This window comes from Onychostruthus taczanowskii, unplaced genomic scaffold, assembly GCF_017590055.1.
Source record: "Onychostruthus taczanowskii isolate IOZ18803 unplaced genomic scaffold, ASM1759005v1 scaffold96, whole genome shotgun sequence".
Taxonomy (NCBI): domain Eukaryota; kingdom Metazoa; phylum Chordata; class Aves; order Passeriformes; family Passeridae; genus Onychostruthus; species Onychostruthus taczanowskii.
In genome coordinates, this window is record NW_024507657.1 from 410718 (window position 1) to 438489 (window position 27772).

Below are 27772 nucleotides of genomic sequence, written 5' to 3' on the forward strand. Positions count from 1 at the left end.
TGCATCAACGTAAACTTAGACAGCTTTAAGACCTTAGTGACCCCACTCGAAAAATATTCTGACAATCCAAGCAGTACAAAAATGTTGCTATTGTAACTCTTAACATTTGTTCTCAAGAGACAAATGTGTATTTTGTACATAAACAATGACATTTAAAACTAAACCTATATGCTTTATTCTGTCTCAAAAGATGGCTTAAAACTGTATTATATGAATCAATTATCAGCAGATATGTCAATGCTCTGTGCATATATCTACATATGATATGATATGATATGATATGATCCAAGCATGTGGGTATTAACAGCAACATATTTATTAAGCTAATTCATCTGACTGATCCCTGTTAGAAAAGCTTACTATTCCAGGCCCTAAGTGCCACACTGAAGAAAATGGCCTTCCAAACCTTTTCCAGTACAATTATGATACAAATCTCAGGCACAAATCTCCAGTTCCTGACAGATGATGGGCTGTGTAAGAGTGCAAAATAAAACAGATATTCTCCCATGTTCAAATGTCTCTGGATTAGTGAAGGAACAGGAAGGGAGTCAAGGAAAATAGTACACTAAGAAAAATTTAACACTTTCCTTCCATTAAGGAAACCGGACAAAACAGTAGCAAAAGAAGTCTGTACACCTCATTTTTTTCAAAGACAGCTGTAAAAATTTAACGTCAAATTTTTTAAGTTGTGAGGCATCTCATGAAAGGCAAATATGCCAGTGAAATATGAGGACCCTGTGTTAAGTTCTGTACTGACAAAATGTTCCTGCTTTTCTGACTCATATTGCTGTAACCTAGTCCATGTACACAAACCAATTTCATTTCTAAAGAGGCAAGATCACACTTATCATGGATTAAAGAAATCAAACTATCTTGCTCCAAAAAGAAGCTTCCACCTCCCAAGATGAAATATGTACTTTTCAGGAGGCAAGCAGAAGTTACTTCTGAGACACTCTGTCTACTGCTGGTTCCAATTAGATTTTCACCTTTCCAAAAGAAGAGTTGTTTTGAGGCAGAAGTATTGTTAGGGAACATTGTTACAACATTGATACATGAGCGCCAAACAGAAACAGAGTAAGGATAAAATGTAAACTGTTTCTTTTCTCCATTTGAAAGACAGGATATTACACATGTATTCTTCTGCCAGTTATGATACAGCACTGTGACTCAACATCTTTTCAATTCAGAATTACAGCTACAAATAAGGATTTAGTACTAACAGCTCAGTTTTGTTTCATGATGGTGTTCTCCAAGTCAATAGCTGTGCAGGCCTTACACAACTAATATGTTTTAAAGTAATTTTACAGGAAGTGTGGTCGGAGAGTGAATCAGTGGAGGTGCTCATCATAAAATCAGCTTTGGTGTCTAAGGCCTGTCTCATTTACATGCAGTACATAATTATTTTTCCTCTGACTGGAGGTAACTAGACAACTAGAAAACTGAGACATAGTAAAAGCTCTCCGTACTACTTATAGTCTAAAAACTGGACACCAAGAGCAGAAATGGCTAAGAGCCACATATATTAAGTCTGCCTGAAGCTGTTCAGATGAAACAGGACACAAGCACAGGACATGCAAACTCTTCCTGTGAACCTCTCCAATTTCATCTTAATGAGATGAACATTCAGAGAACTTACCGCATCCCTTAACAGCAATGCCCACCCTATGCCTCTTCAACTTGCAAAGTTGAAAGAGAGCTATTCCAACTAACATTATCAAGTGAACAATACCCTACCATGCTAATTAAATTCAGTATTTCAAGAGAAAGCATCTAAACATAAGCAAACAGAAAAAAACCACACCATCTTACCAACTCCCTGAAAACAAATACTAACCCAATCATACAAAAATCTCCAAAAGAATGAGCTTTTTTGGGAACAACAAATAACAGGGCATTTTACTGACTACTGACCAAAAGGCACTAAGGTTAAGGGTTGTTAAGCACTTACAACCAAAAAAACATGTCAGTAGTGCAGTAATGAACAGCAGATGACTGCTTAGCAAAATGAAGTTCACATTTACCACATTAGAATAGAAGAAAGGAAGAAAAGAACCCTAGGGACAGCTAACAGTAAACATCAAAACCCCCCAAAAGACATCTACTTAGTCTTAAAAACTCTCTTCAACATGATCCTTCTTGGAATATTGTACTGATATTCCAAGAGAGTTCTCCTTGGTTTTTTTGGGTTTTTTTTTTTTTTTTTGTTTGTTTTTGTTTTGGTTGTTTTGTGGTGGTTTTGTTGTTGTTGTTGTTTTTGTTTGTTTGTTTTTTTTGTCTTTTTGTCTTGCTCTGTTTGAAATCCTACCACTCTTTATTTACATTTGTTCTCAGATTAAGTCTGGTAACCAATGAAGGCTTCAACTTTTCACACTGCAGTTCACATTCTTAAATAGATCTCTTCAAAATCCACTTCTCTTGCTTATTTTTTTTACCAATAACATTCCTGACATCTGGGACTGCTTCTAATTTTCACATTAGAATTGTTTCCTCACTCTGTATGGCAAGTTTGCTTACACCATAATTGTATCTTGCTATGCAACAACAGAGGTCAGTATACTAGATAAAGACTGAGGAAAAATGCCTTTAACACTTGACAATTAAAGGGCTTAAGATATTCTATCAACAGTGCAATCAATAAACACTGAAAATAATTTTAAAGGTTGATGAAGAGTTATTTTAATTCAATTTCCTCTCCTTGTTGGGTATTACTGCACAATAGATTCACCAGTCTAGTTTTTCTGAGACTAAGCTAAAACAGAATATAGATCAGAATCTGTCAAAAGGCAAAGAATTTGTGATTACATACAGTTTTAACTGGCTTTCATCAAAGTATTGTTTTTCTAAAAACTCAAAATGCAATTATTGCAAAAACATACCAACTGTATGTATCATTGTAATACACTGTCTTCTCAAACAGGCTGAAATTCCACCAAATATGGTAAATGAGTTATTCAGCCATATGTTCATCAAGCGAGAATCTGTGTCGTCACATCATGGAAACTAGCATCTTTTTAAGGAGTGGGAGAAAATAGACTGTTTTCTGTTTTGCATTTGAAAATTATTAATAGTTGTCCAATTATTTCCACTGAAACTCCATCTGCCTATATTTAATAAGACATTAAGGAAAACAACAATGTAAATTATAGGTTTTTCCTATATTTTGATTCAAAGACTAATGACAAATGCTCTGACATAACCATGCAAAAATATGAGTTATCTTTAAAGAGAAATGGCCTCAACCAAAGCAACAAAGCATAATATTAAAAAAAAAAAAAAGGTAAGGACTTAAAATATTAATATGATCAAAGCTTTTATCATCAGTGGTTTTTTTGGTTCTGAGAAAATTTGTTCAGGTGAAATATCCTAATATTTAATCCTGATATAAGATATCTTAATGCTGAAGCTTCATCTTTAATATAATTATTAAGTAACGCATCATGCAGAGCCAACACTGACAAGCTCTCTAAGTTATGACAAAACCCATTGACAAGCACATAAAATTTTCTTGTGTTCAAAAGTGAGATCTTGTTAAAAAGAAAAAAAAAAATCTCTAATTAGTCTCATTTGTCCCTCCCCCAAAAGGCAAACAGTGATTTTAAATTGAACTCCTCAAGCTGATTTCGCACCAATGAGATTTTCAAAAACTTGGGAGACAGAGAAATTGAAGAGCACAATTAACTACTCATGATACCAGGACAGCACTGCTTGTCTGCTCAGTGAGCGCCAAGGAAGTGCTCCATTAGAGGGAAGGAATTGAGTTATAGAAAGAAACAACTGTATCATGCTGACTATAAAGATACTTTGTTCAACCAATCAGAGCACTGAGAAAATTCACTGCGTCAAGACCCTGAATGTGAAACTACCCAAAAATCATCACTATTCTGTGGTCTACATTTACTTAGCCACACTCTGAGAATATCTACACATCTGTAATTGTCTTCTACAGTTTTCAAAATGTCTAGCTAAGAAGACGTAATTCTAAAAACCTCTTGACCAAGCCAACATCACCTAGGAGCAACAGAAAAATGGGAGAGGAATCTTAAATAATTCAGAAACTACTAATATCATCCTCCTTACTCTTTATCACTGAACTGTTTTGTTGTGGTTTTTTGTTTGTGCTTCCCAAACCCTCTTCCCATCATTTTGGAAAGCCAGATAACCTGCTGAAGAATTCTTGTCACTTACAGTAATAGTAATAAACCTGCTTCTTAACACAGGGGAAGAAGCTCTCTCCTTCATGACTGAAGGATAATTTAAAATGGACTTGTGAAATATTACGCAGGAAAATTTCCAGATGATATGCAAACATATTCCAAAAGGGATCTTACAATAGCATTACTCAAGTACAAGGTATCCTGAGTATTTCAGATTGCCTTCATATAATTCAGAACCTTAAAACATATTGGTAACTCAAAGACTAAATATTGTTAACAGACTGCTACTGGAAATAGTTGCAGGTATCTTTGGAAGTATGACTGGAAGTAAAATTGAGAGACTGAATGAATATAATTAACTTAAGAAAGACACTGGAAGACTGTAATGAAAATACTGCAGGCATGTTTCCAAGCTTTGGATTCACAAGCAATCCATCTTGAAGTAAAATCTAAGCCATGACAGAGATGCCTAATTTTTTCCCCTTTATTTTGCTCACTCTGTCAGAGACGCAGATGCTTGTTGCATAGACAAGATTCTGGAGCATTTAGTGACTGGAGTTACTCAGTGAGGAAGTGAAAATAGGGAAGGTTTCCGCCTTTTTTAATTTTTATCAGTCTTATTAAGAATTCCAATTCAGGAAAGCCTACTACAGGAGTGTAGAGGACTCTATATTGACAAAGGCATTGTGACATAATTGGTACTAGAGTTATGCTTTTTCTTGAACAAGCAGATTATCTTCCCTACACAAGGGGCAAGGAAAGTTAATCGCGTAAGAAAATCACCTTCTCAGATTGGCATCAGGAGAAAGTGGGTGCCAGGCGGTGTGGTGGTGATTAATTTTCCCATTTCTCCTAAATTCCTTTAAGATAATAAGCTTGGGATTTAGTCAGTACTAAATATGTTTCTGTCCAAGAACAGATGTTCTTTATTTCCCTGGCATCTCCAAAGTTTAAAAGGAAAATAGTATCAAGGTTGTAATAGCTTAGCTTTTACTGAGGGCTTTGCTTCCAAAACTTCCTCCCTTTTTTGGTTTACAATAAATCTTTTACTGAAGGGATTTATTGCCCTGTTGTTCTTCTGAGGTAATTTTTAAATTTCATTTTTAATGATTTGCTAAAATAGTTCACTTATTAGTTTAGAATTCATGAACAGAGTTTAATTTAGTAGTATTTCTGTTAATACCTACATTCCATTCAGGCTCACAGACAGATGTCAGAGAAGAGGAGGAAACATGCTGCAATGAAGTTATGGAAATACTCATCAATAATAACCACATGCAAAACCAAGAAAAAAGAGGAATTCAGCAATCCAAGGACTTATCATCTCCCACTAAGGTGAAGACGTTTGTTTTGCAAGCGAGATCATGCATACAAAACCAATCAGAAACACACTTATAACTGACTACTAATAAACAAATAGTTACTCAGGATGGCTTCTTTTCCAAGTTCTGAGGCAAGTATTTACAGCTGTGTTTTATCTCACATTTTGCACAATACTGTTACTATTTCAGGTTTCTGGTAATTCTAAGCAAAGTTAATTTGTCTTTTTTTCCCTTGACATTTACCTTTTTATAAACATGACATTCTTTGGTTGCGGAGAAAGCAGGAAATCTTTACTTCATAATGTCACCTACTGGCAGACTAGCAGTGTGGATGATGTTTTGCAGTTCATAATGCTAACAATTAAAGATATACTTCTGTTTGATTTTATTCCTTATGAAAAAGATTTTTAAAATTCAATTTGAGAATGGGAATTAACGGATTTTTAAAAATTATTTTTGAAAAAAAAAAAAAAGTCAGGTGTTTAGCCCTTCCTCATTCAAAAAAAATTTGTCTCCTTTATCTTCTAAGACCCTACTAATTAAATTAGAAAAATACCTGGGATAAAGACAAGGTTTATACCCTCATCAGACCAGCTCTTTGCAAATAAACTTAAGTCTTGGCTCTTTCCAGGACATTTGTTTCCACTAAACATTGCAAGTATTTGCAGCAACAGGCATCTGGTCTATGGTAAAGATAAAATTGACAATTCTAAGCACTGGAAAAACGTAAGAAGCCATTACAAACTCTTGCTCTGCAACAGCAGGACACCATATCTTAGTACAGTGTCTCCTATGACGAACAGGATGCCTTTTCTTCCATTATGGAAACAACACAGATGAGGACTAAAATATAAAGGGATAATTAGCAGATTTCCAGCATGAAATCACTGATTTTGAGAAAAGTCAGTCACTGTTACAATAAGTGAACTATTTATCTCTCACATAAACAGATATTCGGCGGTGCCTTCTAAACTTCTCAGAAAACCAGTAGAAGTTCTCTCTCTTTTTAGAAACAGTAGAAGTTCCCTCTCTTTTTGATTAACAGACCAATAAACTAACACAAGGCTTCTAATTTAAAGATGAGCATAAATTTTCTGTGCCCTGAAACCCATAGCTCCTAATGATTTAGCACGAGAAACCTATTGTACAAAGCTTAAACTGGCATTTTTAAGCATGTTGAAGTAAACTCAGCTACTGCCAACAGTCATACAATCAAATATTTTTTTTCATATGTTCTTCTTCTCTCTTATATTTAAGTATATTCACATATTCTCAAGCAGTAATCTTTTATTCCAAGTTTAAAATGTGGAACATAAGTAAATGGGAGCAAAACTGAGAAAAACTCAAAACAAAAAAGATAAAATATCATGCAAATAATAAGGGAAAAAAAGTAACAGCTTTCAGAAACCATTATAGCTTAATTATTTTTCTGTGGATGTTCACAGATCTCTTGTAACTACTTATTCAGAGAAAACAGCTTAAGGATTTTTGCAATAACATGGGAAATTTGGTTTAAACATCTATCATTATTAATGTAAGTACACTGAGGCAATTAAGAATGGAAAACATACAGTGTTAAGAGAGCATGATATGACAAAAACATATGGCAAGAGGTTATGATACTCACTTCCTGTGCCAAAAGAGGAAAATATTTGTTTATACAAATAGAGTATTTAAATAATAATAGAGTATTTAAATAATAAATACTAGGAAGTATCCCTTTATGACAATTCCAGTATAGTTTTTTAATAAGTTAGAAGAATTTGGAGGAAGACTGTATGGAATGAAACTAAGTCAAATTTTGGAAAACTTGCTGAAAAAAAGCTAAATTATATGTATCTTTTCTGTATTTTATACCAAAGCAGTATGTTGTGATGCTACATTTGAGCACTGATGCAGTGAGTTTCATGTCTTCAGGATACTTCTGAAGGTGCAGTTATATGACTATGCCAGGACTTCTAGTAGAGCCTGACCCTTTAATATGCATATTACCGCCTAGAAGTTAAAATCTAATATGACCAGTATCTGTCTAGAAGGCTTCTTTGTTCTTCTGGGATAATTTGCATTGCAAATCACAGTCTGATGAGCACAAACTATTACCTACAAACAATACAAAGAATTATTAAAAAGCCAATGACTTAACAGCACATGAAGTTTCTCAATAAAATAATGTATACTATAGTACAGTATAGTACAGTGCATATACAAAAAACTAAAGAAAGCCTGTAAGCAACAAGAAAGTCCTTTGTTCTGCATTTGAAACCCAGCTAAAAATGTCAGATGCCTCTGAAAAGAATACATAATGAATAGCCATGGAACCATGACCTGTAACTTGCTAAACATGCCAATTTCAGAGTACGGACAAAATTACATGCTTGTGGTTACTTGCAAGTTTTTGTAGGATTTTTTTACAAGGTTAAAATTTTACTGCTAGAATAAGTAAGTACACTACTGTACTCATCAAGTGGGGTACTTCAGGATGACTCAGGAAGCTAACTGCCAGTCACGACATGCCTAAGCATTGGCTGAATGGTTTTTGAGAAATTCAGACTGAAACCTCTGTGTTCTTCCATATCTGTTAAGTTAGTACTTCCATACTTGTTTACTTACAAAAAAAGACAAATTGTTATCATTTAATTTGCTACAGAAGTAGTTTCTATAGAAGAAGCAGAGTCCTGCATACATACACCAATCCATCAGAAGAATTATTTTGCCTGTATGTGTACTGCATAAAAAACATCAGCATAAAGCCTTCCATAACCTGCTCCAGTCTACCTTCAGAAGATGGCATTTTACAATAAAGGTCTCACAATTTGCCTCTGATGACAAGGGAAAATATTAAATGGCTCTCTTTTCACAGAGTGAATAATTACTTTGGCCACAATACACACTTTGAAAGGTATGGTAACTTACCGATGTTGCAAATGCAAATCAACATATGAAAATGTCTTTATTAAAAAACTGATAGGTGACAGAAGGCTAGCTACTGTATCACCTATCATTGTTACTTTCAAGTCATAGAACATAACAGTGCAGTGGACCCAAATACTAAAATGGTCGCTGTTTCTTGTTCCATTGTCATATGCCTCCAGCAACTAAAATGCTTTACACTTTCAATGCAGACTTTGGTTCATGTGGGTTTGGTGAATTACTTAATAGCTGTTTTTCTTTCAGTTTCAGAGTCATAGAATATCCTGAGTTGGAAGAGTTCAACTCCTGGCCCTGTACAGGAGCACCAGAAGAATGACATCACATGCCTGAGGCACTGTGCAAATGCTGCTAGAACTCTGTCAGGTTTGGTAACCACTTTCCTGGGGAGTCTCTTCCAGTACACAAACACCTTCTGTGTGAAGAACCTTTTCCTAATACCCAACCTAAACCTCGCCAAGCTAAACCTCCAGGCCCTTCCCTCAGGTCCTGCCACTGGTCACCACAGAGAAGAGATCAGTGCCTACCCCTCCTCTTCCCCTCATGAGGAAATTTTAACTGCAATGAGGTCTCCCCTCAGTCCCCTTCAGGCAGCTGACTGGAATTTTGACCTTCCATGTAAGGAGTATTTCTGGCATCTTAACCACAGGGACTAATTCTTCTTATGAAAACTTTTGCACTTGAAACAGTAATAATATAACAAAACATGAAACCCAGATTTTTAACCCACAACTTCCACGCTATATAAACTTGATATGTCAGAGGATACAACTATTTCAAAGAAAATGAAGTTTATTTTATTCTATTGCTAACAGCACTCCCCACATTTTTTAAAAGTAAGTACTTATTTGGCATTACTATTTAAGGTTTTCTAGAGGAGAACAGATCTACAATTCCACTTCAAGGCACATTAATTTGTGTTATGCTACTTTACATGTAACATTGTAAGGTCAAAATCACAGACTGAAATAAAAAGAATCCTATCAAAATACTGCATCAAAATACCTCTTTTACTGGTAAGTACTCCTTGTAAACAGCTGTTCAGATTTCCTGACTTGGAAGTCTTTCTCACAAAAAAAAAACTATCAAACAATAAAAACTTTATGGAGAATATCTCTGAAGTATTTAAGAAGCATTTCAAAGTACTTTTTTAGCTTCCAAAATTATACTCTTGACCCTGATTCCACATTCTGAGAAAAGACAAGAGAATTTCTGAGAAAGCCACCCAGGCTCTTTCCCTTAGAAACTAACAAAGCTATCCTGCCAAAATAGTGAACCAAAGCTATCAGGTAGATGCATTTAAATTCCCTCTCATCCATGAAAAACCAAGAAAATACCCTTTCTGCCCCACTAGTTTTAATTTCACTGCAATGTGAAAGTACCGTTTTTTCCTTTTCTTAAGTAGATTCTGAATTGAATTTAATGAAAAGGAGACGAAAGATAGATAATAAGTATACCAAATACAAAAATGGTTCAATGAGGCCTTGAAGTCATGTCCAATTTTATAACCTTTCAAAAAGCAGCTTCCACATGCATAAAACTTATCAGCCTCACAATGAATATGAGAAAATAGTACCTGGAGCATTCTGATGAACACTGGTCACAAAATAGACAACACCCTGGGATGGTGGACTTTTTAATCTTCCAGTAACAGTCTTTTATATGTGACTTATTTTCCCGCACAGCTTAACAAATTCAATTGCATCTGCAATTCAATACTACAGAGCAGGGTTTAGATCAAAATGCAATTTTCTTCAAATGTCCTGCGCAAATACTCACTTACTTGACTGTGAAACAGGTTTAGCAGCAACTCAGGAAACTTCGCTATTGCAACCAGAAATGTTATAGAGTAGAAATGAAGAGATAAAACCAGGGGTGCAGAGGTATTACATACATGAACTACACAGATAAGCTATCCACTGGGTAAAAACATTTTTTTCCCCTCTTTCTATAAATTTCAGCCTCCAATACAGACTAAAACAACTACAGACTGCAATGCCAATTCTACACACAGGTATTTTTCAGTACTTAATGTAGTAAGGCCTAAACAACAGGCCCTGTGCCATAGCTGACCTCTAGATGAACCCTCCAACCAGAAGTTATAAGTATCTATTAATCGGTGAAGCATTATTAGCAATATGATAGATGTACCTGCTCATTGGTGAAACACATATTTACCATTCCGTATTTAGAAACGGGACAAGGCAACGTCTGGCTTTGTTTGTGGGCAGAGGATCAAAGATCCCTTGGTTCCTCCCTGAGCCCTGTCCAGCCTTTGGGAGAAGCCCAATAGGAGGATAAAACCTGACATTTCTGTATTAGAGGTAATAGTAGCTTGCTTATTATAAAAGTTGGGCTACTCTCACAGCAAGTCAGAAACCTCATGGCCTACAAATGTGGATGCACCGCAGGATTTCCCAGCTGCTGGGTTCTCCAGTCCGTCACTGTGACACCTTCCCAGGGCTGATATGTAGATCTGGATGAAGGGTGAAGTAGGGTAATTGTAACCTTTCTTAATCACTATTAGAGGCATTTTTTGTAGTAATGATTAGGTGCATTGCTTAGCTTATCCTTTTGTGATTCTTTGCAGTTTTGCATTATAGTAAACTACACTATCCCATAAGATGTTTCTGACCCTAACCACCAGCAAAACACTACTGTAAAATCAAATTCCACTACCCCAGTTTATAAAAATATGCCTTAAAATACCTTCCTAGTATTGATTCTGAAGTTATATACACAGAAGTGAAACACTCTAAGAAAACACAAACCTACCTGAAAACTTTTAGTAATTTATACCAAGTTGTACCAACAAATCGACTCAAATTTACTATAAGAGAGTGCATAAAATTAAGAAGTTAAAGTTCCAGTTGATGAGGAAACAGCTAAAAACACGCCAAAAATTTTTCCTGCTAGGTAGTTTGACTTATTATACCACCTAACTTTAGCAAACATAAACAAAATTTATGCTGTGACTATGTTAAAGAGTACCCACCACATATTCTGTATGAGTGAAAGCCAGCACTGTTTTTCTTTAAGTAAGACTGACCAATTACAAGCCAAATGCATGAATTTCACTTACAATTTTTTAGATCAGCAAAACAAGCATGACTTTTACATGTCTGCCTGACATAATAAGATGCTGTTAATTTTGTACTCAGGTATGTTTCCCTGGCCAATATAGAAAGCTATTTCAAATTAACAAGGACAACTAGAGACTACAATTTTATTTATGTCACCTAGCCAGCAATTAAATTGCATGAGAAGCTAAAACCAGATGCCAACAGTGTTAAGAGTCTTTTACCTATTCAAATAAATCCTGTTTCTTGGAGCCTGTCTCAGGCAATCAAATTTCTAGAAGGTGACCCCTCTCAAAAAGAATATGCCATGGGAACCCGCAAAGGATTTTGCAGTTCTGTTAGAAGTGATACAGGGACAGAATCTGCTAAAGCATGAAATACTTCCAGAATATAAATGCTTTGTAGATCAGGAAGCAAACTCCTCCTTCCAGATTTTTTTTTTAAAGGAAATATGGTTGTCATGCCAACAGTTATAGAACAGTGGGCTGCAGCGACAGCTAGTGATGAAGCCTGTTTCTGTCTCAAGAGTTTTCCTGGGAGACTGTCAATGAATGACAGGCTGCTCTGGGCAGCAGCACAATTTCACTAAATACTGCCTATGATCACAGGTTTGGCTTCTGTTACTATTTTGTCCCTTGCTTCTACATTCACTTACTTATGTTCTAGCAATAAGGGTGCATGACATACTTGGTCAGTGTACAGGCATGCACATAGACCTTAAGGTACACTGTCCTTGAGGTCCTGTTGGGATCTGCCAGGACCAGAACTACACTCTCCAGTGCTGGCACATATTAGCAGAGAATTCAGGGTCTAACTCAAAAACAGCCAGCACCTATCCCATAATCAAAAGCTGAGGCTGCTGAATGAGGCAAAACACTTTGAAAATTATCTAGTCAACTACCCAAGACATAAAAGAGACAGCTCAGTACTACACACCAATATTATGAAACCAACTTACTGATCAGAAATGCAAGGTTTTGTTCAGAAAACACTATGAGAAGATAGCTATAAAGTTGCAACAGCAACTACAGGAAGAGAAGAAAAGTGAGTGGCATCCCTCACTACTGGTAAATAAATCTCCTTATTTTGTAGTACTGGAATAAAAACAGGCCCATGGTTAAGCCTGGAAAATGGCATATACCCCCTTTTTTTTTTTGTTTACATAGTTAAGTATTCCTTTGAATATGTTGTACACTATTATTATGACATCTTCTAGAGATGTCATTACAGAAAAATCAAACAAATTCTCAAAGACATGAAAGTGACATTGCTGCTGAGAGTGCAATGGGTGTGACAAAGAACTCTGTTTCATACACATGAGAAACAGAAAACTTACGTTACTTACATTTCGTTATCTACCCAGTGAGGTAGTTTTATTCTGAATGTGCACAAGCAATGTTACATTGTAAATGAGAAGAGACCAAAAAGTATTACAGAATCACTAGGTTGGAAGAGACCTCCAAGATCATCAAGTCCAACCCATGCCCTAAACACCTTAACTAAACCATGGCACCAAGTACTACATCCAATCTTTTTTTAAACACATCCAGGGATGGTAACTCCACCACCTCCCCAGGCAGACTATTCCAATATTTTATCATCCTTTCTGTGAAAAACTTCTTCCTAATATCCAACCTGTATTTCCCCTCACACAGTTGAGACTGTGCCCTCTCTTTCTGTCTGTTGCCGCCTGGAGAGAAAGACCGACCCCCGACTGACCACAACCTCCTTTCAGGGAGTTGTAGAGATTGATAAGGTCACCTCTGAGTCTCCTTTTCTCCAGGCTAAACACCCCCAGCTCCCTCAGTCGTTCCTCACAGGGTTTGTGTTCCAAGCCCCTCACCAGCCTCGTTGCCCCCTCTGGACGCTCTCCAGTGTCACAAGGTCCTTCCCAAACTGAGGGGCCAGAGCTGGTGTGACCTCACCAGGGCCGAGTACAGGGGAAGGGTGACCTCCCTGCTCCTGCTGGTCACACTGTTCCTGATCCAGGCCAGGATGCCCTTGGCCTTCTTGGCCACCAGGGCATGCTGCTGGCTCATGTCCAGTCGGCTGTCACCAGTACCCCCAGGTCCATTTCCGCCTGGGCACTGTCCAGCCACACCGCCCCCAGCCCATAACACTGCAGGGGGTTATTGCAGCCAAAATGCAGACTTGGCACTTTTACTTATTAAACTTCATCCCATTGCCTCTGCCAATCCATCCAACCATTCCAGGTCTCTCTGCAGTGCCCTCCTACCTTCCAACAGTTCAACACATGTCCCCAGCTTGGTGTCATCCGCAAACTTACTAATGAAAAACTCAATCCCCTCATCCATGTTATCAATGAAGATATTGAACAGAAGTGGCCCCAGCACAGACCCCTGAGGACACCACTGGTGCCTGGCCCCAGCTGGATGCAGCACCGCTCACCACCATCTTCTGGGCCTGGCATCCAGCCAGTTCTGAACCCAGCAAAGAGTGCTCCTGTCCAAGCCGTGGGCTGCCAGCTTTTCCAGGAGTGTGCTGTGGGAGGCAGTGTCAAAGGCCTTGCTGAAGCCCAAATAGACATTGACAGCCTTTCCTGCATCCACCAGGTGAGTCATTTGGTCACAAAAAAGAGACTGAGGTTGGTCAAACATGACCTTCCCCTCCTAAACCCTGGCCATCCTGTAAGTGCTGCGTGATGGCACTTAATATTAATTGCTCCATTATCTTACCCGGTACTAAGGTCAGGCTGACTGGTCTGTAATTACTAGGATCCTCCTTTCTACCCTTTTTGTGAATGGATGTCACACTGGCATCTGGAACCTTACCAGTGAGCCAGGAGTTCTTATTAGCAGTTCTTATGCTTCCATTTGTTTCATCACACCCTCAAGTGCACCTGAAAGCATGGTAAACTATGTATACAGTAGAATTATAGTAGTAATTACAACGCACTATGAAGCAGTCTGTCCTAAGGCAACTTAGTGAATTTGAAAACTTGCTTGATTACTCAATGGAGAGAAGCGAGAATAATTTCTCTCAAAAGAATAACAAGCCATGGTTGAAAAGGGGTAGTATATGTAGTATATATACCATCTTGCCTAGCAAGGTTTCTAACTTGGCCTCACAATACAGTCTCAGAAGCAAACAATGAAAACATTACTACCAGACGTATGGGGACCTGCTAAGAAACTATTTTCAGAGCAGCCCTTTATAGCTTTTTATCAAACAGTCCAGCAGTTCAGTGTTTTTATTGTCTTTAGAAAGACAAAGTAGAAGGTATCCCTAGCAAATCTCAAGAGAGCACCAAGTTGACCAGAAGCTCACCCAAGGAAGGGCTTAAAATTGGGAATAATTTTGGTGAAGAAAACTTGAAAATTCTTCAACAAGGGCATATGTTAAATTCTCTTAGGAAGGGAAGATTGACTATTTGAAATATAGTTTTGAAAAGCTGGCAAGGAAGTAGAGCCAGAGAAAAGGATTAAGGTCTTACACTGGCTCAAAAGTTTAACATGAGACACTACCTTCCATGTTAGAAAATGAACTACTGAACTGTGAGGTATAAGGACCACAGAAGTTATGCAAAAGAACTCCTCCTTATTCAAATGACAATGCATCTGGAATTCTGATGTCTAGCTTTTGATCAAACTTGTATAATGATGCCAGTCACATGTAGAACAACTATGGGAAGTCAGAGAAAACAATCAAGAGATTCAGAAAACAGGAGAAAAGACTGCATAAACATGCTTGCTAACCTTCCAAATTTACTCAACTGGGAGTCAACTCTCCTATGACAAAGAAATGTTAAAAAAAAGAGTGGTATCACGCCACTCCGCATGAGCAGAGTTATTAGGACCATATAATTAGCTTAAAATCCAACTGAAAATTTAAAATAAAATATAATAAAAAGCCAAACAGTTGGAAACAATCCACTGCAGGTTTCTAAGTTCACTGCTCAGAAATGCCTAGAAGAGGTCACATCCTGAACTTCTATTATAAATGACATAGTACTGGATGATTCTGCTTGCAGTATGACAGGGATCAGAGGATTTATTTTAGGCCTGCTATTTTTGACAATAAAGGCCTCGAAACAAATATTACAGCCAACTCAAGTCATGAAACACAAGAGCCAAAGCTAACTTCTGTGCTGCCATAGCCGGAGCATTCCATCATTAAAAAAGGTAGCTTAAAATGGCCCTGAGTAGATGTACACTATACTGCATGCACTTCCACTGTAGGATAAGGTGAATCTCCAAGAATCCAAGGAGTTTATGTTTCTAGATATTTCTTCTCCACCGACTGCTTGAAAATGCCAGGTATCAAACCTCTGCAGTTTCACAGACTTGCTTAAATTTACAGCTGGTGAATAATTCAGGCCTTTTCTCCCCTAAGCAACAGATCTGGATTCGCTCTTAGTACAGTACTGCACCATGCACTGCACCAGTCTCCCAAACATCCCATTTCAAACTAAGTAGGTAAGGTTTTTACCTATCTTTAGCGAATTACACAAAATCTACCCTGGATATTCTTGTTGCTATTGTCTATAATCAGAGAAGTTTTTTAAACAAAACTTACTTTGTCAAACCATATAAATTAGTTTTGCACTTATAATATTTCATTTATAAATTTTGGAAACCATATTATAATCAAATTTTTGAAAAGCCTTTCCAACAATCACCTTTTTACCATGCTCTTGCTACCACACTGAAAAGACACATGCACTATTATTAATGGAATGTAGATTTCAAAGAACAGCAAGAGATAAAATTCCATATTTGGTGTTAGTTTTCTGTAGAATCTTTGCTTACAGGTATTAAATTCTTAAATCATTTATCAAATGTTTTGATCTCAGTGGAGCTAATAAATGCCCAATAGTTGGAAATAAAATAGCCTTAGAGAAAAAAAATTAAGTGAAAATTTCTGAATTCTTAAAAGGATTAAATACAGGCATTTAAAAATATAACAAGTTTGTGTGGCACAGAAAGTATTAATATACACTGACTAATGGTTTTCATGAATATTGAACAATTCTTCATGCATCTGAAAGATGACACTTACAAAAGTACCTGAAGATGGAACATCCAGTTCCAACAGAATGCCATCATAGTACTGACACAGCACATAGTAACACTGATTTAAGTTTCTGCAGTGCAGTTCAAAACTTACTTATATCTTCAACATAGCGGCAGAAGCTGGATAATGAGGATATTTTAGGTCTAAAATTGAGCTCTCCCTGGTGCAGTGTCCAAAATGAGAAGAAAAGCCCTCACAAATGAGTAAATTTCAAGCGCAAAAAACAACCAACCAACAACCTACCCGCAGCCACTGTTTCTCTGTGAGAGCATCACTGTAATCCACATCCCTGCGCTGACGGGATCCCCTTCCAAATATTTTCTCTTCTTCTTCTTCACATGTAAGCCTTTCAACTTCAGCATCATCCTTAATAATCCAGGATGGTAATTCATCCTCCTCCATCAAGCGAGGTTTACGTTTAGGGTTTCTGGCATCCTCCCTGCGACGATCCATGTCCATGCGCTGCAACGGCAATTGGCAACGGATGAAAAAGTTTTAAAGGCAATTATTAAATGAACTATGTCAATGCCCACCTCTCTAACTACCCTTGAAACTTTAAACAAAGTCCTCTCCAGCTATCTCTCTTTCATAATATTCCTAAATACTTCTAAAATGCTTCTGTAAAAAGAAGTTACATTTACACTCAATTGTTCATTTCCAGTTATATTCACTACTCCATAACTAGCTTTCACTGAAGGAACTAAGACAACGCAGCCAAGTGGCACAATGCAGATCACAAGAACACTGCTGTCCCCAAAAGGTTTTTACTACTACGTAACAAAAAAGAGTAACTAAAAATACACTAGTTTTGTTATCCTGATTATCAGAAAAAAATTTAAAAGATGGTATCAGAAAGTTTAGAAGCTGGTATAAGAAACAAAGAATCAAAGGAGAACTAAAAAATTCAGAGAAAGGCTTGTTTACACTGAGCCAGAAAGCCAACATGCTTCAACCCCTGAATTTTTTTCTGATCTTATTGCTGTACCAGACAAAAATCAAAACAAAAGTGAAGGGTATGAACATAAGAAGGTGATGTTAAGACTTTCAGCTGAAATTTTAAATAGTCATTCATTTCAAGCGTGGTGAACAATAGCTCAGACATGGAGACAGAGGATATATTCCTATAATCTACTGTAGATTCATCAGTTAGGTGTTTTATAATCCTCCTGGGGAAGCATCCACCTCTATCAACGACAAACTGACCTGGCTCTCATGGTCCCATGAATTGCACCTGCATTGTCTTAAGTACTCAAATCAGGTAATATGAATAGGCATTTCAAATTGGCTTTTTGAAGAGTCATACAGTACTTAACATTCAGTAATCAGGTGCTAAGCAGAGAAAACAACCAGATGGCCACCAACATTTCACTTTTGTAATTGAAAAAAATTATGTAAATAGACCGGCATCAGAATTGGCTGTAGCATCATATGAGGCTATTGCTTTGGCCACTAAAACTTCATAAAAAACCCATTCTCAGTTATGTACAAATGTCTCCCTTGTGTACAAGATGCTGCACTTAACATATGATGTCAACTAGACATATCATCCTTTTACAACCTTAGCCAAAACACGATATGCATTAATTCAGAGGTATTATCCCTCCAGAGAGACAGCTCAAACCCAGTCAAATTAAAAAACTGAGACTTGGTAATGGCACCATTGAATATGATGAATCTTGTCTCATCTTGGCACTTCTCAAACATGACCATTTCTAAAATATGACCTCAGGAAGTGCATCTTGCAACTTGTCTTCATCACCTTGCCTTGTGCACTGATTTCTAAACTCACTGAAAAGCAGAAAGCAAGAAGTGATCTTCAGTCTGCAGGTCCATCTACGTTCAAGAAACAACTATAAACACATGGGCACTTTCCCTGTGCCCCATTATTCAGACAACAGTGAATGGGCTGCGCAGCCTGTAGTTTTTTATAGCAGACTTCTATATTTCACCTATTAAAGAACACCCCATTCAATATGAATTGATTTCAAGAAGTCTTACTCAAGCCAAACATGTGGCCTGGTTTATTCTAACATAACAACCAGACAGACGCACCAAGAGACAGCTCAAAGGGGATAAAGGAAATAGATTTCTCTACTTCTATTAGTTAGCCAAGAACATGAGTGAAGTGAAGAGACATAATATTTTAATTCCATTAAGAACATGAAGTCAATGCTGAAACCTGGTAATTTTTCCCCAATGACTACGTTTCTTTGTCTAACACAAAAACTGAACACTAAGATTGAATATTTTAACAGCTGTATTCTGATATAATAGTGCTTGGGAAGGAAAATTAAAGACAATCTCAGTTAATCTGAAATATGAGAGAAACAAACTGACATTTTTTTTCTGAGGATACTACTCAAACCATATTTACACCTGGGAAACCTCCAGTTCTATCTTCCTACATCCTTCCAAAACCTGTGTTTCCAAGACACATCTAAATTATTTTTATATAACTAATAATTATTATGTTCACTGTCCTCAATAAGGCCTAAATGCTAAAAATAACATGCTACCACTACTTAAACCTAAGCAAAGAACTTGAATATTGGCACACTCAAGGCCTAAAATTTCCAGTTTAGAAAAACCACAGAGCCTGCAGACCTGTGAATTGTGGATGGTTATCTTAAACTTTCCAAATTATAGCTAGAAGAGTCCATGGAAGAAACATCAAACCCATTCAGTGCAAAAGCTTCAAAATTATAACTAAAAGAGTCCTTGAAAAAAACATTCAAGCTACTCAGTGTAAAATCTGTCACTTACACACCCAGTTCTAGTAGATTGCCATTTTCACTTCAAGGAGATAAACTGTATTAGCACAACTGGAGTTTTGGTACTATTTGGCCTTCCGCTTGAAATGCATATTTTATATTGAAAATCATATTCTTTCAATGTTTTCTTTACTTTATTTAAGTGGTTTTAACACTAAAGGGAACAATTTCTTTTCCAGAGAAGTAACTTACTGAGGCATTCTTATGAAATTACAAGAGTTGTACAGATCACATAAACCCCCTGAATTTTCTCTGAGTATTTTCCAAATTTTTTTACGATGTGAAGCCTCTAAAAGTCACAGGAACAAAGCCCACTTGCACACACCTTCTCTCTGAACAGTTATTTAGCTCCACAGGTACATTTCAGGTCCTGTATCAAGCAACACTTCTAACCTGCAAAGTGACTATAGAAGAGATGCTCATAGAACTGATCTTTCTTGTTGTTCACTTCAAATTAAGTAAAATACATGTTTTTACACACCTAAGACACCGAAACACGTTTTTTGTTGGGTATTGCAGACTGCTGAATTCTGATTACATAAGCACAACTTTAAAAGGGAATGAAGTGGCACAGGTATCACTACAGCAAGGAAAATACAGACTACCTTTTGCTTTTTATCTGACTATGCAAGACTTGAAATATTGACAGAAAGACAAACAGCTCTGCCAAACTTGCATTTCAGATTTTTCTTTTATAAAGAAACAGCTTACAAAAAATTAAAACAATTTTTTTATATTAACAATTTAAATTATTTCTTAATATTTAACTACAGTCTTACTATTTTCAAACTCTGGCTTTCAATGCATGTAGTTTTGTCTCTTAAAAGTTTTACTACCAACTGCTTACTTTCCCTTAAAAACTTCCACATAAATTAATATGAAAAACATACATTCAGCCCACATAGCTTCATAAACGACTTGCATGCAGGACTTGAAGGGATACTAAGCAAGTTCACAGACAATAAAAAAACTGGGAGGAGCTAGTGACCCCCTCAAAAGCAGGGAGGGACTGCAGAGAGACCTTGGCAAATGAGAGGACTGGGAAATTACCAACCGTATGAAGTTCCTAATGGCTGAGAGCCAGATTTTGCTTCTGTGACAGGGCAGCACTGGGATGTACAGACAGTCTGGGAAATGAGATGCTGGAAAGTAGCACCACAGAAAGGGACCTGCGAGTCCTGGCTGATGGCAAGTTAAACATGGTCAGCAGTGCCCTGGCAGCCAGGAGAGCCAGCCATGTCCTGGGGAGCATCAGGCCCAGCACAGCCAGCTGGGCAAGGGAGGGACTGTCCTGCTCTGCTCTGCGCTGGGGTGACCTCACCTCGAGTGCTGGGGGCAGTTCTCGGTGCTGCAGTGTAAGAGAGATACAAACCTATTGCAGAGTGTCCAAAGGAGGGCCATAAGGATGGTGGAGGGCCTTGAGAAGAACCCTTATGAGGAGCAGCTGAGGTCACCTGCTTTTTTCAGTTCAGGGAAGAGTGAAGGGAGACCTCATTGCAATCAAGCTCCTTGTGAGGGAAGAGGAGTGGCAGGCACTGATCTCTTGACCAGCGACAGAACCTGAGGGAATGGCCTGATGTTGTGTCAGAGATGGCTTAGGCTGGATATCAGGATAAGGTTCATCACCCAGAGAGTCGTGGAGCACTGGAACAGGCTCCCCAGAGAAGCTGTCACAGCACCAAGCCTGACAGAATGCAAGAAGTGTTTGGACAATGCTCTCAGACACATGGTGTGACTCTTGACATGTCCTGTGCAGGGCCAGGGGTTAGAATCGACCCTTATGTGTCCCTACCAGATCAGCATGTTCTGTGATTCTGTCAAAACTGTCTTTATTCTAGGCTCCTCAACTTCTTTTTTACATTAAATGGCCTTCAAGGAAAACAGATATAAATTCATCAGCTACTTTCAACCATGGATAAGTTCTTTCCTTCTGGGTCTGAAGGAGAAATCAGAAGCTCTATTCTAGAAGAAAATCCACCTTCACAAAACTCAGGGTATGATCAGTCAATAATTCAGATGAAATTACTTCTTTTGAGTTTTGGATCAAATGGCCAAAACCACAATCGTTTGTGTCATGTAAATCTCCTTACACTCAGATCATTGATGGAAAAGTTTAAAAAGACAGGTGTCTGTATGCACTCCTGTGCAATCTGGCGTTAGTGATTTCAGTTCTGAGTAACACTTAATGAAGCTTAGCACAAAAATGCTAAACTGGCAAATCAACAAGGACAAAAGAAGAGTCACATGGGGGAATATGGCCTTTTCCAACAGCGTATGTGACCAACTGTAACTTACACAAAAAGGGCCCCTGCATACTTGTGTAACAGCAAATTTTTACAGATGAATTCGTAAGCAGAAGACACTGAGGGAATAAAACCTGTACTGGGTACACAGGTTTTGCGTTGGTCCTATCAGCAGTTGTTTCTGTGGATACCACCAGATACACTTCCAATTATACACACAGGAGTGTCTGTCTTGTTCCATCTTGCAGAAGAAAGCAGCCTCTGTAGAATTAGAGGGCATGGTGCTTTACCTTCAGTACTTAAGTATTGCCCTGTACTGGTGTCAGTGAAGCCCAGAGGTCCTCTAGCAATCCTCAGACTGTACAAATACTAAAAGGCAAGAGCCATGCCTACAAAGGCATTTCAGTAACAATTCTATCAGTGGCATAAACAAAAAGGGAAGTACTAATAAAAACAAGCAGCTCACATTTGAACCAACAGCTCTATTTTGGTAACTGCTCCAACAGTTGTAGCAGCAGAGATGCAGCTAACTGGATTCTTGACAAAACCATCAACAATACCCCAGTTAACTCATCAAGCAAACAGCATTGTGAGCCTACTAATTTACTACCTTGTTAAGTTCCTGTATTGTCCTTGGCAATATCAAAGTCCAAAAGTGAGATGAAATGTTGAAAAGTAATAGCAAGCTGTAGAATTAGCAAGTCAAACTGTGACTGACATTTTGAACTATAAATTTCTCAGGTTGTGTCAAACTCTTCCTCTAGACTGTCAGTGTTTGACTGACAGCAAGCAATCTCTGAAGACTCTGTGTCATTTGAGGAACTCTGTATTTAAGCAGACTACACTTTTTTCCTCAGATGAACAACACAAGTAAATAAAACCTACTTCTCCTGTAAAGTTTTGAGTAACTTGAGTGACAAAAAGGTTAAGGCCTTTATTAAAAACACGAGAGAAAATTATTTTTTTATGAATACCCATCCTCACCATAAAGAGATCAAATTCTTCCTCACGTCGAGCAATCATCTGATTCAGTGTCTCATCATCAGGAACTTCATCTTCTTCCTGGTTAGAAAGATGGATAAAATTATTAGGAAGTACTCACATGCACCTTGAACTAACAACCTCCATCAGCTGGAGCTCCACTGACAGTCTTTCTCTGACAGCATGTGGGAGAACTTAAACTGAAACTAAACCTTTGAAAGTGTTCAGCTATTCAGAAGTAACAAAACAAGATGGTAAGAATGACAAATGAGACTTATTACTACCTTCAAAATTTGAGAATGATTAAATGACCAAACACAAAACCGGGAAATTTTGGCTTGTGGTTTTCCTGGGTCAGAAGCACAGTTAGTGCTTTGGTTAAAACAGATGTATTTCCGTTCTGCTATTCTACAACATTCCTTCAGAAATACCATTCTAGATTTTGAAGTTTTTCCTATCAAAGCAAGATGACTGAAAAACTCCTGATTAAATGAAAAGAACAAAACATGTTTTTATCCCAGAAAATAACCCTGCTGAATCACTCTCTTGACCATTTTCTGCTTACAAATTGAGATGTGAAAATTTTACTGCAGACAAAATGGATTATTTCATAAAAACAGAAACAGACACTAGAAAAACAATTTAGAACTGTAGTGTTCAACTGAAAATGTTAAAGCTGAAACCATTATGATACCCACTTTAAAACAAAGCCCAAAATATTCAGTCTTCTTCCCTGAATTTTCTGAAATCACAGACAACAGGTCACTCTACACAGGGCTTTCTGAACCTATATTACACTACGATACAGAACTAAAATTCTTCCTAGAAACTCATGTTTTGAGCCCATTTTAATGGGAGTAAGGAACGCTGCATATAGCATCCAAAAAGTTCATATCCTGTAGCTTATTTTTCAGAAATAATAAGTCATTTGTACTTCCACACATCATCCCTCCAGTGTCTGGATTTCTACACCTCAGGAAAAAACTCAAACCAGTTCTCCTTAACATAATTCTCAAGGAACACCTTTGTACCTTAATGAACATTTAATTTAGATTTTAACATGAACCAGGCAACTGGGAAAGTGATTTAGAGAGCAAGTTCTGACTTCTAGTCATTGCTCCTTCACTTCTAGTCATTGCTCCTTCACTCCTCATGAAAAGGAAGTCACATGGTTACTCACAGAGAGAAAAAAAGATTGTTTTATAAATGAGACCATCATGAAAGGGCCACATACTTCCTTATTATCTCAGAGTAACTTCTGACCTGAAAAAAGTAAGTAATCTTACAGAAGAAACTGTAACAACAGTGTCCACATTATCAGCAGTTAGGCTGTTGCCAAACACATACGCCTTGCAGAAGAAAAAATTATAAATAAACTCAACTGCCAACAAAAAAATTACACTATGAACAAGTAACTTCTAACAGTTATCGTATACTGATATTATTCTAATGAATCTTTCTAAATACACAGAAATTACCTCTCTGCTTTATCTAGTGCTGATAAAAGAAGAAATTAATTAAAAAAAAAAAGAAAGAAGAAAGAAAAATAAGGGGCGTCTTGATGCTAAACTTAAAAAAAATATGGAAAAATGATTAACAGAACATAGTACTCTACATACAACTGTGTAAAGTTTAAATCTTGCTTAGAATGGAATATTTAACTAGATTATCAGTAAACAATATCTTTGTTAGATGTGCTAGTCCACATTTGTAAGTCAAAGTTGCATCAATATTGTTGATAATTTAACTTTTAATTGAGAGGTTTACTTTTTTCCCATCAATCTCCCACTTGACACTCAGTGCTGCTGCAGTGAAGGAGCAATGGCTGACCATTGCAGGATGGTGCAAATTCAATTCCTCCTAGTCCTTAAGAGGTTGAGTGTGTGGGCAGAGTTTTGTATAGTCTCTGTTCGTAAAGAAGTATTACTTGAAAGCTTCAGCTAGGAGTCAGACTGCAACATCAATGCTTCAAAGGCTAATGCTGGGCTATGGCAAATAAGCCGCTTTTAAATATGCTTCTTTCAGGATGGCAGGTTAAATGTATTTGAACAACACACAAGAAACAAATTGTTCTGAAGTCATCTATAAAATAAGGTGTATTACACAGACCTAAGCAGCAGCCCTGACTTCTGAAACACTGTCAGATAAATGCTTCAGAAACAAATGTACCTCTGATTTTTAAAAAAATTCACAGGATTACTGAAAATGTCTGCTGGTTTCCTACTCATATAGGAACTGTGGTCTGACTTAGAACTACAGGTTTACTCAATCAAAAACGGTATATAGGTATATCACCAAATTTCTGTATTAACACCACAAATAAAAGACAATTACTGATTAAAATGTTTTGTCACTATTCTTTAATTTCTATGAAAAATACTAAAACAATACAAAATTTCATCTTAATCATGCTTTTCTAAATGCACAATGAAGAGTTTACACAAAAGGATTAAGGACTGAACAAGTAAACTCCTTGTTCTTTGAAACTTTACTCCATGTAATGAAGGATGCTAGTGAAACACAGGCTGTAGAATCTCCCATCAGTGTGCTCCTTATTCAGACATACAAGTTCCCCTCAGAGGCAAGACTGATCTCAGAAACTGTCTTTAACCAGTACAGGTTATTTTCAAGGTGGGAAAAAGTCAGTGCTGATCAAAAATTTCTCTGTGTTTGTCATCAGTATAACTGACACATTTATTTAATTTCTTCCAAATATGGCTTTTGTCCAAATAGTGAATTATGTTCAAATTAAGAAAAGAGTCTGCAGGGACAGGTGAAAGAATAAGCTCATCATTCCATACTCAGAGCTCCATAAAAAAACACAATGAAAAGAGAGGGACACTCAGTGTCTCTCACTTCCCACTATTAAAAGAACCTTACTTCCCACTATTAAAAGAAAAGACTTGACAGCTCTTTTTAAACAGCTAATTACTTCTCAAAGAGAAAGTGGTGATGAGAAGTCTGGGCTGGACACAGCACCAGAAAGAAACAGTTATTTTTGGGCTTGTCCTAAGCCCAAGGCATATCAAAGCAGATCTTAACTCTTAAATAGATTCCAAAGGAAGTACAATAAGCAGGGCCCTTCAAAACTGAACCTAGGTAGTACTAGCTGCTCAGCATATCTGAAAATCAAATTGCCTAGCTGAGCACACATATTGGACTTAGAAAATAGTTTATAATGTGTTCTGGAAAAAAACCCTTTGTTTGAATGCAATTATTTGCCAAAACTATAAAGGGCAGAATGCGTTTTAAGTTGCAATGCCTAATTCTACACTAAGATTTAACCATAACCATTACATCATAACCACTAGGTTACAACCTATTACTGTGACTTTAAAAAAGATAAAAATTAAGTTATTTCTCTAAATGGATGGTAAGAAATTATAATGAAATTTTAAATTTCAAGAGTTATGACAATCATTGTAAATGATGAATAAAAGAAGAGTCAGTACTTCCTGAGTAATTATTTCTAACTACCTTACCTCATTTTCTTCTTCATGCTCCAATATAGCTTGGAGGAATGCTCTCCTTTCATGGCTTGAAGATTTCTGATCAAACATTCCTGCCTGAATAACTTTTTGATCTACATTCAACTTATACTTTGCTGCAGCAAGTATCTTCTCCTCCACACTGTTCACAGTGCACAGTCGGAGGACTCTAACTTCATTCTGCTGACCAATTCGGTGAGCTCTATCCTGGGCCTGCAAGTCCTATTAGGCAAAGAACAGAGAGCGTAATTTAACAGAGAGAGTGAATACAGATCGTAAAACTCTTTTTAGCCTCCCTTTCCTTACACTTCACATGAAGTCATTGAGTATTATGTGAATTGTACACAATTGCAAAATAGCTGAAAACACATACACAACTATGTACTTCAGGGATACTAAACTTACTTTCTTATAAATAAGAAAAAAAAAAGGTGGCAAAGGCATAATTCAGTTACCCCTTCTGGCTTTCTAAAACAAGCCAAAGTGGTGTGATATCCTCTTTTTCTGGTATCTGTACTTCTACTAACCACCACAGAGTAAGATGGCCTCAGGCCAAGACTACTGCACTCACATGGTCACCTAATTTCATGAGACAGGTAGCATTCAGTGTAGCCTTTACTGAAGTATTACGAACTACCTATCAAAGGCTAGTGGTCTGGTTATTATATCCTAAGGGTTAACGAATGAGTACATATGAGTTATACTAATGAAGCAGTTTTATAACACTCCTAGCACCCAGGATACCCCAAGACTCAGACAAAATATTTATGTAAGCACAGAATGAGTTCACCATTTCAAACCAAAACATTTCCTGATTGTGGCAGTTTGCCTAACTAATTCCTCTCAAAGCAGCATTTTATCTCTTACTTGGACTTTTTTCTTTCATCCCACACTACATCATCTATTTAAAGAAGCAACTCAAAAAAGCATCATGGATTCTTTGCACATTTTATGAAGATAAGAAAATAAATACAACCTGATGAGGATTCCAGTCACTATCAAAGATTATAACAGTGTCAGCAGCCTGGAGATTCAAGCCTAGCCCTCCAGCCCTTGTACTCAGCAAGAAGATAAAGTATTGTGATCCAGGTTCATTAAACTTCTTCAACAGAGCAGCTCGATCCTCTGATTTTGTTGTGCCTGAAAAAAAAAAAAAAATTAAAATATCTTATGATAAAGTTGTGAACTGAAATAATATAAATACAATGTCTGTTGCTAAAACTACATGTAAAAGGGTTATTTTAGTGCACTGCTTTTTGACATCTCTGCCATATTTTCTGTAACACTGGCCATGAATGTTTAGGTTAACTGCCTATCACACCTATGAGATGGACTTCTAAAGGTCTCTTTAAATGCATTTGTTTTGATATTTCTAAAGTAGATTTTAAAATGCTGGCTAACATTGTTATACCTTTTTATAACTCACATAAATTTCAATTGAAACTACTATATACAAACAGAAGAGAGCTCTAGTTTTGATTAATGCCTTCTGGCTAGAGCAGCATTAAATATTTTTTAAAGCTATTTATATAGAGATTTATCAAAATGTCACTATTTGCCTTTGGAGCCATAGTTAATACCAAAAGACTGCAAATTCTTAAAATGTCCCATCTTGAGGGTGATATATGTATATAAGATGACATTACAAATTTCTTTTTCTTACTATGGTGGGTTGCTCCACAGCTGGCTGCCACATACACATCCCTGTCTCCCCCACTCAGCAGTATATGGGGAGGAAATAAAACAGAAAAGCTCCTGTGCTGAGAAAAAG

At 37.1% G+C, this 27772-nt stretch overlaps 1 protein-coding gene across 5 annotated transcripts in view; it reads right to left on the minus strand.

Annotated features, from left to right (window-relative positions):
* The window catches only part of SMARCA2 (SWI/SNF related, matrix associated, actin dependent regulator of chromatin, subfamily a, member 2), a 118862-nt gene that overhangs the window by 22856 nt on the left and 68234 nt on the right, over window positions 1–27772 (minus strand). For all 5 annotated transcript variants that reach the window (XM_041426898.1, XM_041426894.1, XM_041426897.1 and 2 more), the window contains 4 exons: window positions 26978–27141; window positions 25996–26223; window positions 22517–22594; window positions 16762–16980 (listed from right to left, as the gene is read on the minus strand). In XM_041426898.1, the coding sequence (XP_041282832.1) occupies window positions 16762–16980; window positions 22517–22594; window positions 25996–26223; window positions 26978–27141 (689 nt within the window). The remainder of the gene's footprint in view (window positions 1–16761; window positions 16981–22516; window positions 22595–25995; window positions 26224–26977; window positions 27142–27772) is intronic.